Below are 15,878 nucleotides of genomic sequence, written 5' to 3'. Positions count from 1 at the left end.
CTGATAATTCACCACTGTTGCACAGAAAATCCACATGGTATAGTTTTTATTTGTAGCAATTATATTGTACTCATTTGTCTTGTAATAAATAAATAAATATATATATATATATATATATATATATATATATCTTGTGATAGTAAATGTATATAGATATGAAACAATCGTAAAAACAAGATTTGATAACTAAGCAGTTATAAAAATATATATATATATTTTTTTGCAAATGTGCCTTTTTTTTATTTTATTTTTTTTATTTTTTTTACATTATTCTGAAGAGAAAGCTTGAGGAATACTAAAGATGTGTGGGCAAAACTCCAAAAAATGGATGAGGTACAGTGGGTGTAATGAGGTCCTGGGTCACAAAAGACCCGAGGTATCCATTAAAGGGTTAAATTGTATCAGTGGGAGAGAGTCAGACCCAATGCTGAGCAGGATGTCCCACAGGCGATCCCTTAAACCCAGTGGCAGGAGGGCTAGTCACTGTAATCCTCTCAAGTGCAGTTATTTTTTCCCTCCACTGCAGGTTATAATTAGTTAATCTAACCTTCTTCCTAAGTACAACCCTCATATGTGAGCACCAGCCATAACAAGTGCTTAGGAAAATGATAATTTTCCATTTTTCTTTGCATTTTTTTTAAAAGTTAGAAATAGGAGACATACATGTTTATTGTTTAACTGCATAATTTTTACTATTTACAGGATTTACATTGATTTGTTGAACACGTGTTAAAACTGATATTGTTTCTAACAAAAACAGCATTTTTTAAAGAGTGTCTGTAGATGAGCGTATGTTAACGAGAGACTCAAATGGCTTTATCTCATCTGTGCTATGCATGATTAGAATTAAATGTCTGTTTTTTGTTGTTTTTAATCAACAACTGACTGTAGAGAACAGAGAGGGTATTAAAAGAGACATTATTCAATGACAAATGGGTCGTGTGGATCTCGTCTTTGGACACAGAACAACGTTTACTCTAAACACGCAGTGAAAGGATCTCACTGTTGAATACACCACCAGTATACTACACAATTACTGGTGAGTGAAATGTAAACATTTACCAGCCAGTTGCCAAATATATACATTTTAGTCGCATAGCGCGAAATTTGGTTGCAAATGCGAGTGATTTCCTCTCATTGTAGTAGAGAGTTGCGCATAAAATAAAAGATCGATCTTGGGATTGAAGGATCGATATCGAGATCTTTCAAATGAAGATCGTGATGCATTGGAAAATCTATATTTTTACCCATCCCTTAGTCTCTTCCGTCTGGGCCTTCTGATATAGGATGTTCGTTTTGAATCTTTAATATGAAAGAACAAGTTGTAGATTAGTCACTAGGCAGTTTTGAAAGGAGAGAAAGAGCAATCAGTCCTAGTTGATGTCTTTACATTCTAGCTTTTTTAGTATGACAAGAATGAGTAAAGTCAGTATACAGTATTTAGAATGCTCACATTTTTTTATTTTCATTTTATATACTTGGCATCTAGACAGGTTTGTCTGAAAGCAAACCCTCTTGGCTGTTATCACAAATTTCAGATTTCATCTAAAGATGAGAAAGAAATCAAGCAGTTGATTACTCATTTGTACTTTTAATAAGCTTAAGTTTAACCCAAATATCAGTTCAAAGAATCATTATGATGTGGAGCTTTTCCACAATGTTGAAAATTCGTTGTGATAACATAGCTGTTTTCTTTGGTGAAGTTGGGTATCAGCTACTGTCAGGAAATCAGTAGGAGACGGCAGGGGAGGCAGTGAAGTAAAAGAACAATAGCTGTTCTGAATAAACCTCTTTTGTGCCTCAAACAAAAGACAAAAGACACTCATCACCGGCATGTGATGCCTCAAATGTGTTTAATCAGTTTTGATTTTCACTGCTGGACAGATGTGAAACAAATAGCAGTGATAGCCTGCATTAGAATTGTTTTTACGTATCCCTTTAAAGTTAGGAATTTAACTTTTCTAACTGACCCTATTCCTCAGACCACAAGCTCTGAGTGTGCATCATGATCGGAAGTTGACTTCAAGTCCTCTTTGTGTCTTGATATGTGGAGAGTCGTGTGTACCCTGAAAGTGTCTGTTGCTAGGAGATAATTACAAAAGACAGCATCCTCGTGATAGAGAGAACATGATGAGAGTGTCCGAGTCAGTGAACTAGTGAGGTGTAAATCTTGTTACCCATTGAAAATACCACAAGCCTGCCAGGTTTACTCCTGAAGCATTGAAATGTATTTATTTTATTTTATTAATTCATTGCAAGAGTTGAATAGTATATTATACAGATCCAAGGCACTCATTGGTCCATCAACTGGGTTTACATGCTCACAATTTCTTGACAATTTCTTGACACAACATATTACAAAAATCAGTATGTTGTTGTACTTTATGACTTCACATCAGTCTCTCAGCAGTGGCAGAAATTAACTTTTGAATGGGCCAATATTTGACCCCTGGATTAGATTTTTTTTTTTTTTTTTTTTTTTACCTTTATTAGGGCCAATTTTTTTCTGTGTGTCATATTTTTGTGTAATATTTAAACGTGATACATTTATAAACATATTTCCTCAATATAAATCGCAAAATCTTTACATTGGAAAATTATGGAACTTAAAATCAGGATTGATATCTTTCTTATATGGTAACAATTTTAAAACCATTTCAGTCTTTTTTTGTTATAGATGGCATAAAACCAATCTTGGTCAAAAGTGTTTTTCCCTGAACTAGCCTACAAAAAAAAAAAAAAAAGAAAGAAACTCAAATTTTAAGCGATAATGCTAACTAGGTGTAGAATAGATTATTAAGGAATATATCAAATTTACCATATATAAATATTTTGGTCATAATTTTGTCCTGAGCACTAGTTAAAGATATATTCTGGGTTCAATACAAGTCAAGCTCTATCAACAGCAATTGTGGCATATATTGATTACCACAAAAATGTATTTCAACTCTTCGCTTGTTGAAAAAAATAAAAATAAATTCTGGGTTACAGTGATGCACTTACAATAGAAGTGAATGGGCCAATCGGTTAACGTTAAAACACTAATTGTTTCAAAAGTATAGCCACAAAACATAAACAATATGTGTGTTAACATGATTTTATTATGATAAAATCACTTACTAACCTTTTCTGTGTAAAGTTATATCCAATATTACAACTTACAAACCCTAAAATGACTGTAAAAATGACAATATAAACAACTTTGCAGCTCAAATAATACCCAAGTTTTAACAGAAGAATTTATGTAAGTGCTATTATAAAATGACAAGCTTCACATTTCTGTCTTTAAACCCTCCAAAAATTGGCCCCATTCACTTCCATTGTAAGTGCCATTGTAAGATTTTTGCTTTTTTTAAAGAACAGGAAGGATGAGTCTAAATATTTTTTTGTGCTAATCAACATTACGCCACAAATGCTGTCGACTGAGCTTAACTTGTATTGAACCTGAGATATTCCTTTAATTTCTGAACCTGCCCCTCTTGCTCTTCTGCGGATGTGGTTAATTCAATGCAGAATAAAACATTTTGTGTTAACTGTTCCTTTAATAACTGTCTGAACAACACAAACTCAAACTCATGTGCATTCAGACATTTTATTCCTGGTCTGTGCATGGTGTAAGAATGTCATTAATATCTAGTGAGAGGAATGTAGTTTGGGAAACTGCTGTTTGCTGTGTGCATGTGGGATGTTGCACAGTGTTGCTAGTGAAACTGGGACTCTCCAGCATGAAGTGGCAGCTCTGCAAAGTCCCTTTTTTGGGCGCTGGGCATACTTCCCCCTCGCTTTTCCCATAAGCCCATGGTGCATGGACAAAGTCCCCTTTGTGCAGGTCGTAGCTCTTGGCGAGAGAGCCCACAGCTTTGAAACTTGTTTGAACGATGTGATTTTCATTTCTATCTGTCCATTGCACTCTTGCTCATATTGAACCCACCCGGTCCCTCTTTCTCTCCCTCCCACACTTGTTCCTTCTGTCCTGGCCGTGCTTAGCAACAGCATGCAGTGAGTGCCCACTGAGGCTTAGTGCCTGGTATCTGTAGCAGAGTTTTCTGTATGCATTACAGAATCACTTTGTGTTTGGATTTTGTGGAACAGAGTTGGGATAACGAACAGGCCCAAATGAGTTACATCACTACTCCCTAGTTAGTTTCTGTAATCTTAAAAGTTCTAAATAGTTCTAAAATTCTGTACATTTATACTTCAAACTTTGACATTCTAAAATGACATCATGTTATAGGAGTTTCCAGTCTAAATAAATCCATAATACAGTAAATATTTCAAGGGATTTTAAACTAGATATAAATTTGTGCAATTGTTTTTCTTCACAGAATTCACCAAAATGTTGAGGCACTATCCAGGCAAAAGCTCCAGACACACATTGATCAGCCACAACATTAAAACCACTTGCCTAATATTGTGTAAGTCCCCCTCGTGCCGCCAAAACAGTGCCAACCCGCATCTCAGAATAGCATTCTGAGATGATATTCTTATCACCACAGTTGTTCAGAGCGGTTATCTTAGTTACCGTAGACTTTGTCAGTTCGACCCAGTCTGGCCATTCTCTGTTAATCTCTCTCATCAACAAGTCGTTTCCATCCACAGAACTGCCGCTCACTGGATGTTTTTGGCACCATTCTGAGTAAATTCTAGAGACTGTTGTGTGTGAAAATCCCAGGTGATCAGTAGTTACACAAATACTCAAACCAGCCCGTCTGGCACCAACAATCATGCCACGGTCGACATCACTGAGATCACATTTTTTCCCCATTCTAATGGTTGATGTGAACATTAACTGAAGCTCCTGACCCGTGTCTGCATAATTTTATGCACTGCACTGTTGCCACACGATTGGCTGATTAGATAATCGTATGGATGATTGTTGGTGCCAGATGGGCTGGTTTGAGTATTTCTGTAACTGCTGATCTCTGAACTTAGTAAGAGATACAGGTTAAAAAAAAAAAAAAAAACTAAAAATCAAATCCAGGGGTCAAATAATGCCCCATTCAAAAGTTAATTTCTGCCACAAGTGAGCCTTGTTGATGAGAGAGGTCAACAGAGAATGGCCAGACTGGTTTGAACTGACAAATTCTACGGTAACTCGGATAACCCCTCTGTAAAATTGTGGTGAGAAGAAAAGCATCTCAGAATGTTATTCTAAGATGCGGATTGGTGCTGTTTTGGCAGCATGAGGGGGACCTACCCAATATTAGGCAGGTGGTTTTAATGTTGTGGCTGATTGGTGAATAATCTTATGCTGGATTTTAGTGATTTTTATAGATTGAATTGGTTAATGTTTTGAATTGTAAGTAAACTTAAGGTGTAATGGTATGCAATTACATTGCGCATAATATGTCAGAAGATGTTGTAGATAATGTAGGATTTGTGGACTCTAATTCAGTCTGAATTTTTCTTTATAAACCAGACTGGTACAGTGCTGAGCAATACAATGAAATTACTCATTTACCAAAATGGCACTGTATTAATGATGTTATCAGCATTCAGATATGTCAGCTGAAGCCAGTGACATCAGCAATGATAGAAGTTAAATCGGAGGACAGCCGGTATCTTTTATTATGGTCTATGAAATGCCTGTGTGACAGTTCATCCACACTAAAATACAGCCATAAAGCCAGACAGTGAAAAATACTCATCATGACCTTTCACCTTACTCAGGCCTTCTTTGAAAATTTAAAAAAAGTCTCAGTTTGTTCCATTTAGATTGATGAATTACTGAATTTCACATAATTAACAATCATTCCATAAGTTGCTGGCCACTAATTGTGCATTTATTGCCTAATGGCCATTGGCGGGCAGTGCACTAAAAGGCTAGGACTTCAGTGTGATTCATGCCATTAAGAAAACACAGTTTCACAATGAATAAGACACCCTATGCCTTTGGGCATCATACATTATGTTGCAGCTAACTAATAATACCAACTGACATTTTAAAAACACGTCCACGCACGAAAGCCAAAACTTGAAACGACACTTAATGCTCAAGCAAACCTAATTTTAACTGCAGCATGACTGTTTTGTGAAATTAACGTCTCCCGAACAGACATTCAAAAATCATAATTCTTCATATGAATCTACCAAGGAGGCCTATAATACCTGGAAAATCTATCTAATAATATTTGCGATTTAAAAGTTGCTTGCAATAAATTTAATTTCTTCAGGGTACACGGTTATGCTGCGTTCCATTCAAGTTGGACGTGGGATATTCCTACTTGATATTTCCGACCATAAATGCATTCCATTCCCCAATATTCAGAAGATGACATTTAAGGAAACAAAACTGCAATGCTCCCATTAGCCTAACAGGGGTTTGACTCTCATTAAAGTCTCTCAATATCATGTAATGTGGAAACAAACTCATTTATCGATATTACTTAATAAAGTGAATGTTTATCACTTACTTTGTATATCTCCCTGAGTGTGGACATGTTTGTGTGACATCATGCCCCTGCATCTCGGCGAAATCGGAGTTGAGAATTTCTGCACGAGCCTACAAGTTGTAATTCTGACTTCAAGATGCATTCCATTGCACTTTTCCTAGTAGGAAGTTGTAAAATCCGACTTTCCGAGTTGAATGGAATGCAGCACCACTTTTCAAAACTTGATCCAACACTGAATGCTCAAGCAGCCTAATTTACACTTAGAAAACTCCTGATGTTGCTATATCAATACAAAAAGCACTTACCAATTTACTTGCAGTGAAAATCAGTCCTCCTTTCCTGATTAATAAATTAAGCAATCACACGGTCATGCAGAACATCTCGTGTTTTTAAATCCATAAGGATCTCTTTCTCAATGGCAATAGCGGCAGTAATGACAGTAGACTCCTCAGCAAGATCTGGTGCTCTTCGCTTTCAAATTACGTCACTTAAAGCATGATTGCATCACTCAAGTCCAGCTAGAAGGCCTCGACCGTGACATATCCTAAAGATCACACCCACCAAGAACAAATAAATCAATCTGATTGGCTGATGAATCTGACAATCTGACTTTAGTTGCCCATTCATTTGCACTGTTGAGGGATTCTGTGGAAATTCTGAAGGCCTGAGGGAGTGGAGCTCAGACTCACACGCTGCTTCAGCTTTGGGCATGTGATTTGGGAAACAGTTGTCACACTTTGCTTGTAAGCATCAAGGAATAAATTCTGACTGGATAAACTTTTAGTTTTTCTCTATTTGTTTGTAGATTAATTAAGAGTGGAAAGCAATTAAAAATACATAGGCAAAAAGGTGATTGAGAATGAAAGGATGAAAAATATTTATTTATTTGGCATGTTAGGCCAGCAGAGAAGGCTTTGCTGGCCCTGAGAATTCGCCACAGCTAATGGCAAAATACATCTTTTGCACATTTACATGATTGCTTTTAACAAGAGTATGCAATGATTTAAACAACACTTATATTTTATCAAGTAACCTAAAAATGCGCTTAATGTAGGAACATCCTGATTATATATGGTTTTATTCAAGTCAAAAATATGATTTTATATGACCGAATCAGCCTGAATACACTGGGTTACACCAATGAAAGCAATTTTAAGGGTTAGGTCAGGTACAGTGGAACGTATTTGCATTATGTAACAAAACATCACACAAAGTGGCATTTATTTTAAAGACATATAGCACATTCAGTACTGTGCAAGGGTTTTAGACACAGTAGATGTTTCACAAAAACATTTGCCTTAAGATGGTTATTTCATATCTTCAGCTTTAATGTATCAATAGAAAATATCAGTTTTAGATTTCCAATCATTTCTTTTGCAAATTGAATAGAATAGAACAGAATAGAAGAACAGTGAGCCCTGCAACAGATGACATGGCCCCCACAGAGCCCCCCACTAAACATCCAGTCAGTCTGGGATTACATGAAGAGACAGAAGCAATAGAGACAGTCTAAATAGATTGAAGAATGGTGGCAAGTTCTCAAAGATGCTTGGAACAACCTTTAAAAACTGTGCACAAGTTTACCTACATTAGGATAATTGGTGCTGTTTTAAAGGCATAGGGTGGTCACACCAAAAATTGATTTTGTTTTTTATATTTAGCCTACTGCACTTTGTATGAAGTTGATTAATTGATAAATAAAAATTATTCATGGCACTATTTTTTAAAACATCATCACTTTACAAATTTTTTCATGACTGCCTAAAACTTTTGCAGTGTACTGTACATTTCAAACAAAACATTACACAAAAGGAAATAATTGCAGAAATGGCAAAAAAAAGTTAAATTAGTTCTGAGAAAAGGTCTAGCATCATTTGTGTGCCAATGCCAGTTGCTTTGATATGTTATCTAATGCAATGATGACTTAAGTGACCAAAAAAGAAAAGTTCATAAGCACTAATAAATATTCAAATGAGAAAACAAGAGAGAAGGAAAGTGAGGCCCTCTTGTGAAGAAAGAACAGTTTGTGAAACAGTTCCTAATTGTTAATGAGGGAACCAGGGCAGGGTGCCAGTGTTGGAGGGCCAATGGCAAGGGGGTACAACCAGAGCAGCCTATGGGCGGGCTGTTTCTCTGGGGTGACAAGGGGACCCCCTTTTTAACTACCTAGGTGTCACTGCTTTAGAGTTGGGTGTACAGTACAGCAGACAACAAGGAGTACTCTAATGAAGGTCTAAGTGTTGTTTTGCTTCGTGGGGTCTCGTGTGTTTGACCTCCCTCCCTCTCTCACCCATCCTCACCAGGTTTGATCGCTCTCTGGGGAACAAACGTTTAAAAAAAATTTTTTTTTTTTAAAGAGGGTTCTAGGATGGATGCACCAGATAGCAACCCGGAGAACACATCTGAGAACAATAATGTGGAGAAGAATGAGGCTGGGGAGGAGGAGAAGATGGAGTCTGAGTTTAATCAAAATGTGGATCAAGACTCAGATTTGTCTACAGTGAAGTTTCCTCCTCCACCAGAGCCAAGTCTCTCTCTTAAGTTGGAGATTAGGCCTAATGGCATAGGTGATGATGGAAAGCTGGAAATAGGCAAGACTGTATCTCAGCCTCTGACCCGCAGTATTTTTACTGTTGCAGTCTCACCTGCGGCTGAGCGCATCCGATTCATGCTGGGAGAGGACGATGATGGTCCAGCACCTCCACAGCTCTTCACAGAGCTGGATGAACTGCTGTCTGTTGATGGCCAGGAGATGGAGTGGAAGGAAACTGCCAGGTAAGAGCCCCATGGCTTGGCTGGGAATTTCAATGTATCCTGAAAAGGGAGCAGTGTTAAAGTCTTGTTGGTTGGGTCCAGAAAGATTTTGGTTTTTGCTGAAACTAGATTTAGAAAAAAGCTTGAAATATCCCTGATCCCTTATTTGTGTCTGTTAGTATTGTTTTATCTTGTGTTTTCCTGCATTTTTATTTTGTTTTTCTCTTTTTGCTGACATTGTCATTTTAGATTTGTAATTTGAATTTGTACATTTTATTCCAGCAGTTTTGTGGGCATTGAATTGTACATTAACTTCAGTTTATTTTTTATTTTATTTATTATTATTATTATTATTTTTGTTGTATATCATACAATTTTAATGAGGAGAGAAGACAGGGTGTTTTCTATAAAGTTTGTTTAAATGTGGCATGCAGACTTGTTTTACAGGCTCCATACAATTAATCAAAAGAAGTTTCAAGTGTACTGGCCTGTTGCCTGTGGCTGTTTGATGCCAATATGCAAAGACAATTTAAACCCTTTAAACAATTTTAAAGAGATTTTACCTTGATTAATCTTTAGGTAAAGGCGTGAAGTGTGTTTGAACTGATTCTCATGTTGCTCCAACTGTCTTAGTATCCATTATAAGCACCACTCTGCATTTAACAAACACTGTTCCTTTAAATCCCCGTGATCATGAGTCTGTTGGAGCAAACAGTTTGGTCTCTGATGAAAGACAAGTTTTGAATGCAGCACACATCAATTATGGAGCTGTGTAGCTCTTGAATGGATTTAATCATTCAATGAAAGAGGCAGTTTCATGTTAAGTTGAGAGGCACCCCAGGTGGTCCCCAATCAGCTGCCATTATCATATGCCACAACAGGCACTCGATGGATGAGTACAGGAATGATTACTGCTGATCTTTTCATTTTTAAACAAGATTTTATTTAGTAGATTGTTTTTAGAGATGAGATTAGAACCTTTTTGTGTATTTTAGGATTAAGGATTACATATAAGACTTCAAAGCAACTTTAATAAGCAATGTTGTACAGGAAGAAATGGTTAGAGTTGAATTTGAGTACTGTTGTTATACTCTGGGCTGATGCCTGGAACCTGTATTTATTTCAGGCACAGTAAACTTAAAGGGATAGTTTGCCAAAAAATGAAAATTCTGTCAACATTTACTCACAACTTGTTGTTCCATATGACTTCACTGTGAGACATTAGGCAGAATGACAGCCTCAGTCACCATTCACTTTCATTGCATCTTTTTTCCATACAATGTGTAGTGAGTAGTGAGTAGTGACATCCCCTTTTGTGTTCTATAGAAGAAAGAAAGTCATACAGGTTTTAAAAGACATTATGGTGAATAAATGATGACAGAATTTTCATTTTTGGGTGAATGATCACTTTAAGAAGATATATTTACACATACTATATCTGAAATTGACTTTGTGAGGTTTAGTGCACGTTGCACTAAACATCTCTCTTTTTAAACAAAGAGAGCAGTGACCAGGATTAAACGATGAATTTCAATCTCTAATTTGCTTATTGTACTTAATACTAAGTCCTTTCGATGCTGTTTCAGGCCAAATTAACTACTTTCAACCAAATGAGACTTCCAGTACCTTGAACTCTCTGTTTTTTGCTTTTTATAAGGTGGATCAAGTTCGAAGAGAAGGTGGAAAAAGGTGGAGAACGATGGAGTAAACCACATGTGGCCACTCTGTCCCTTCACAGTCTCTTTGAGCTTAGAACTTGTATAGAAAAGGGCACCATCATGCTGGACCTAGAGGCATCCACTCTGCCAGGGGTCATTGGTGAGTTTCTCTTCAAAAGCCAGTTTGGGCTTTAAAGGTGGTGTGCAATTTTTGGGTGTTAAACTTTCTCCTAGCTCTGTTTAATATAGAGATATATTATATATTTAGATTAATAGGTTGACATTACACCCTGAAAAGTGTAAATGTGGCTCTGTGGCGCTATCAAAGCATTGCTCTGTTTGTTTGAACGTTCCGACCAGCCTAGATTTTTTCTAGATAGCAAGCCAGTTGCTAATATATAGCTTGGTGCTAGCTAATAATTTAATGACCGCATGTTCACTCACACTGTATGGCAATGTGCAATTTTGTTGCATTCAAACTTGAATTTAATATCATCATTGTGCCACATTGCCATTATTAATTACAGGACTTAGTATTAGCTGATTACAACTGTAAAGCACACATTATCTGCAAATGGCACCAACAGTTCTATTTTTTTTTGACGTCTTAGTTGTCACTAGCTAGTTATCTTTTAAATTGTTGTCTCTCAGTTTTCAAAACCAGTTTGGAAAAAGAGCAGAACTGTCACAACTTACCTTTATCTTGCTGAATTGCACGGGATGATTGTCCTGCAGATGAGCGAACATGTTGGAGGTGTTCCTGTGTTTTGCTGCCACTTTTCTGCTGCATGTTTTACACAAAGGGAAACCATCTTCGACCAACAAGCTCTCTGCATTTTTATGGAACCCAAAATACTTCCACACTTCTGACTAGAAGGCGGATAAAGGGTCGGCTGCATTCCTCCTTCAGCCATGCTTCTCATCCACGTTCAGAAACTACTGCGCAATCAGAAAAATCTAAACAATTTGGCTAAAAGGTTATTTAGAATTATTTTGTGGTATTTTGAAATGCCCACGATAACAATATTGTGCATGTTAATTACATCATGTACCCTATTGCTGAACACCGTCACAAGCCTAGTCCCTTGTTTCTTTCTTTTTTTTTTTTCTCCCCAATTTGGAATGCCCAATTCCCAATGTGCTCTAAGTCCTCGTGGTGGCGTAGTGACTCGCATCAATCCGGGTGGTGGAGGACGAATCTCAGTTGCCTCCACATCTGAGACCGTCAATCTACGCATCTTATCACAAGGCTTGTTGAGCGCGTTACCGCGGAGACATAGCACGTGTGGAGGCTTCATGCTATTCTCCAGGGCATCCACGCACAACTCACCACGCGCCCCACCAAGAGTGAGAACCACACATTATAGTGTCCACGATGTGCCCAGGGACCTCACAGGACCATGAACTGGCCCTGTGTATCACCAGTGGTAGATATGGGGAGTGTTTGTGAAACAATCATTATTTTTGCATTTTCATTTTGGTACAGAAATTACACACTTCACATTTAAAGCAGTGCACCATCTATATTCTTGTTGTTGGAGTCCTTTCCTACTCAAAGGCTGCTCTATTTACTATTTGAAATCCTATAGTTCAAAATATAATGTCACTATAATTCTAACCACTGTGGCACTCATAAAGAGATGCTAAAGGTAAGATAAAGATTTATACAACTTGAGAATTGCACTTAATTCATATCAGACTCACAGAGAAAGCCTTTCAAAATGTACTGGAAGAACTGAGCGGTAGCACAGGCCCACGCGTTTGTGATATGCATGTGTTGTCACAGCTAACACAGCGCATCTATTTATTTGGTTTCCAAATGCTCGCATGTCAGGATATATTCATAGCTCTGTTTAATACAGTCCTCTCTCAACCCCCGCTGTAATTGTGGGCTCAAATGCACGGGTGGTTGCACCATTCAGGGCAGGCATTTCTTTTATGCTGACTTGAGTCACAGCATGATGAAGATCAGGCTGACAGTTATAGAGACATTAAGCACCTCTAGTGCATTGTTATCTGGTATGTGGGCTGATAATTACTTCTTCAGAGGTTCGTTAGAGCAGTGGTTCCCAACCCTGTTCCTGGAGGCCCCCCAACACTATATCTCCCTAATCAAACACACCTGATTCAACTCATTAGCTCGTTAGTAGAGACTCTACAACCTGAATTTGGTGTGTCAGATAAGGGAGATATACAAAATGTGCATTGTTGGGGGGCCTCCAGGAACAGGGTTGGAAATCACTGCCTTAGAGGATTGATTGCACAAGGCTCTTTTGGCAGCTGTAAATGAAAAATGAGTCATTTACAGAAGCTCTTTGTAACTGATTAAAGAGCTATTCATGCAATTGGATGGCAGGTTAGGGATTGTAACCACTACTGCCAATCAGGTGAGAATTATAAATTCACAATTAGATCTCCTATATCTCTTACTTGGAGCACGATATGTCAAGTATTATTATCCATCTATAGTAAATCTTACATTTTGGCTGAGTTTTGCTCAGTCAACCTCATAGAGCTCCTTTTGAGCTAAAAATGAATTGAAGTATCAGCCATTAAGGGCCAAACCATTCACATAAAGGGCCTGAGGGCCCAGGCCTTGTGTCTTTGACCCTCTTCTATAAAAATAGATCCTTACAGGAACCACCAGACAATCTCATGCACAAGCCACTGCCTCATTAGACCTCCACCTTTGAAGGCTAAGAATAGAATGCAATGTGTCGCTTCAATGACACTGACTTCAAGTTCAAGTTCTTGTTAAAAGTTTGATGAATAGCGTAGTCATCACAGTGAATTTTTCTCTGTGTAAGCCCAGAGTTTCTGTTCATATAACAAGATTGCTCAGTTGTGAAAGTAGTAAAATGAGCTCTTCTCTACAGCCTCTTATTTCTTTAAATGCAATTTTGATTTCTCACTAGCCAGTGTTATTACCGTTAAAGACAAACATTTTTGTTAACTGTAATAAAAATAACAACTAACATAACTGGAAAATTAAAATAAAATGCTAACATTTCATAAATTCAGAACTAACTAAAATAGCTACAATGATCACTTATTAATTTTAGTTGTAGTTTTTGATTCACAATATATTATACAATTTGAAACCTTTACAACCTGCCTTCATTAAACATGAAAATGCCACTATAGCGATAATAATTGACGGCCCAGAGAAATGTAATACTATTAAACATATTTCAATTATATTTGTTAACGAATTAAAGGTGCACTCAGTAATTTGTTCCTCATTTAAAAAGTTTTACTTCTAAAGAAATTTATTGTGTTTTTGAAACATGTATAAAATCATGACCACTCACATGAGATGAAGACTCCAGTGATATCAGTAACCTTATAAAAGCTGTTTTATTATACATATAGAGGGTCCCCTCATTGGGGCTGCCATTTTAGAATCACATGACCAGCCGAATACTATTTGCTTAATCTCAGTAACTGTCCTGTTATTAGACCTTTTCTCTCAGGGATTAAATTAATCCTGGCTGATTGTGAAGTGCGAATTTCTATAATGACATGTTGCGTTTTAATAATGCTGCATCCAAGCTGCAAGGTGTCACTCAGGGTAAGTCCAGGATGAAATATTCAAAAAATTACTGAATATAACTTTAACTTTGGCCACTAAAATTTAATTAAAAATGAAATATATAAAAAACTCAAATACTGAAAAAAAACTAAAACTAGCAGAAAGAGTGAAAACTATTGAAAGCCAAACTAAATCAAAAGAACAGATTGAAAATAAAATGGAAATGAAAACAAAACAAATTGAACACTATACCACTGTCGCTATTTCTGTTTCTAATTCTCCCCTTGTGTTTTTCAGAAATGATCACTGACAGTCAGATTGAGACTGGACTCTTGAAAGCTGACCTAAAAGATAAGGTCATGTACACCTTGCTGAGAAAACATCGTCACCAGACAAAGAAGTCCAATCTTCGCTCCCTAGCTGACATCGGCAAGACAGTCTCCAGTGCAAGTAGGCTGTTTTCCACCCCGGATAATGGTAATATGGGTGCCAGTTTGGTGCAGTTATTTTAACCCTCCTTTTTCCCTTTAAAACTTTAAGATATTTTATCTTGTTCCTTTGTTTCTTCATTTTTAGAAGATTTTTGTGGACTTTTTTTTTACTCCACATAATGAATTTTTCAATTTAAAACTTTTGCCTCTTTTTTTTTTTTTTAAGTGCCCAAATGTACCAGAAAGTGTAAAACATCAGAAACATTTCATATGAAAATATGACCCAGAATCAGATTTAATAAAGAGAGTACCGACCTTTATTCACACCAAACATTAAGTTCTTTTGAAATTGGACCAAACATTAAATTGTTTTGAACTTTACTTTCCAAATTATATATGGAAGCTAAACATCACAGCTTTTACAGATTTTTTTTTGTTGTCACACATACAGCAAGCATTATATGACTTATAAGTGTAAATGGGCTGTCAATTAATTAATCAAATAAAATAAAATGTATTCAATTAATTCATCAAATTAAATTCACCTGCGTTAGATGGACATCTTTAGCCATCGCTTCACGTCTCAGTTTTTTTCAGCATCTCACACCATGAACATAGTATTTTAAGAAGTTGAAAGTAATCACAGTCCCATTTTTTTTTAAATAATTAATTGTACTTAATGCGTTGAATTGACAAAATGCCAAAGAAATCTGCTGATTCACTGTTGACTCAGCATGTTCTCTTCCTCTTTCAGTAAGTATTTGTCAGTGTGTTTGACATCTCGCTCCTTGTCAGTCCTTGACTTTGTTTAGTCTGTCCTGCCTCTGTCTGCAAATGTTTCTAAACGATTCACACAATACTGTAGCAATACATTGTTGAGAATAACTGACCTAATGGACTAATCTGAAAACTATGTTTGAAGGACAACACGAGACAACACAATACTTCAAATAAGGCCATGGTCAAGAACATCATTCGAATTTTGGCACTAATATTTGCATACCTGCATTAATGACAAATGGAGATCTCTTCACAAAAGATCACAAAAAGGTCATAATGATGTTTTTGTTGCTGATAAGATTAATATTTATAGGCTACATATTCCTGTTCA

At 36.8% G+C, this 15,878-nt stretch overlaps 1 protein-coding gene across 6 annotated transcripts in view; it reads left to right on the top strand.

Annotated features, from left to right (window-relative positions):
- LOC127424464 (electrogenic sodium bicarbonate cotransporter 1-like) overlaps positions 1–15,878 on the top strand; it is a 75,646-nt gene that overhangs the window by 23,526 nt on the left and 36,242 nt on the right. For 4 of the 6 annotated variants that reach the window (XM_051669732.1, XM_051669741.1, XM_051669712.1 and 1 more), the window contains 3 exons: positions 9,032–9,167; positions 10,804–10,964; positions 14,634–14,813. In XM_051669732.1, the coding sequence (XP_051525692.1) occupies positions 9,032–9,167; positions 10,804–10,964; positions 14,634–14,813 (477 nt within the window). The remainder of the gene's footprint in view (positions 1–9,031; positions 9,168–10,803; positions 10,965–14,633; positions 14,814–15,878) is intronic. The other 2 variants (XM_051669747.1, XM_051669723.1) reach the window with 1 other exon arrangement.

This window comes from Myxocyprinus asiaticus, chromosome 3 (assembly GCF_019703515.2).
Source record: "Myxocyprinus asiaticus isolate MX2 ecotype Aquarium Trade chromosome 3, UBuf_Myxa_2, whole genome shotgun sequence".
NCBI lineage: Eukaryota > Metazoa > Chordata > Actinopteri > Cypriniformes > Catostomidae > Myxocyprinus > Myxocyprinus asiaticus.
Note: the sequence above shows the minus strand (reverse complement) of the source record. Positions and strands in the feature narration are given on the sequence as shown.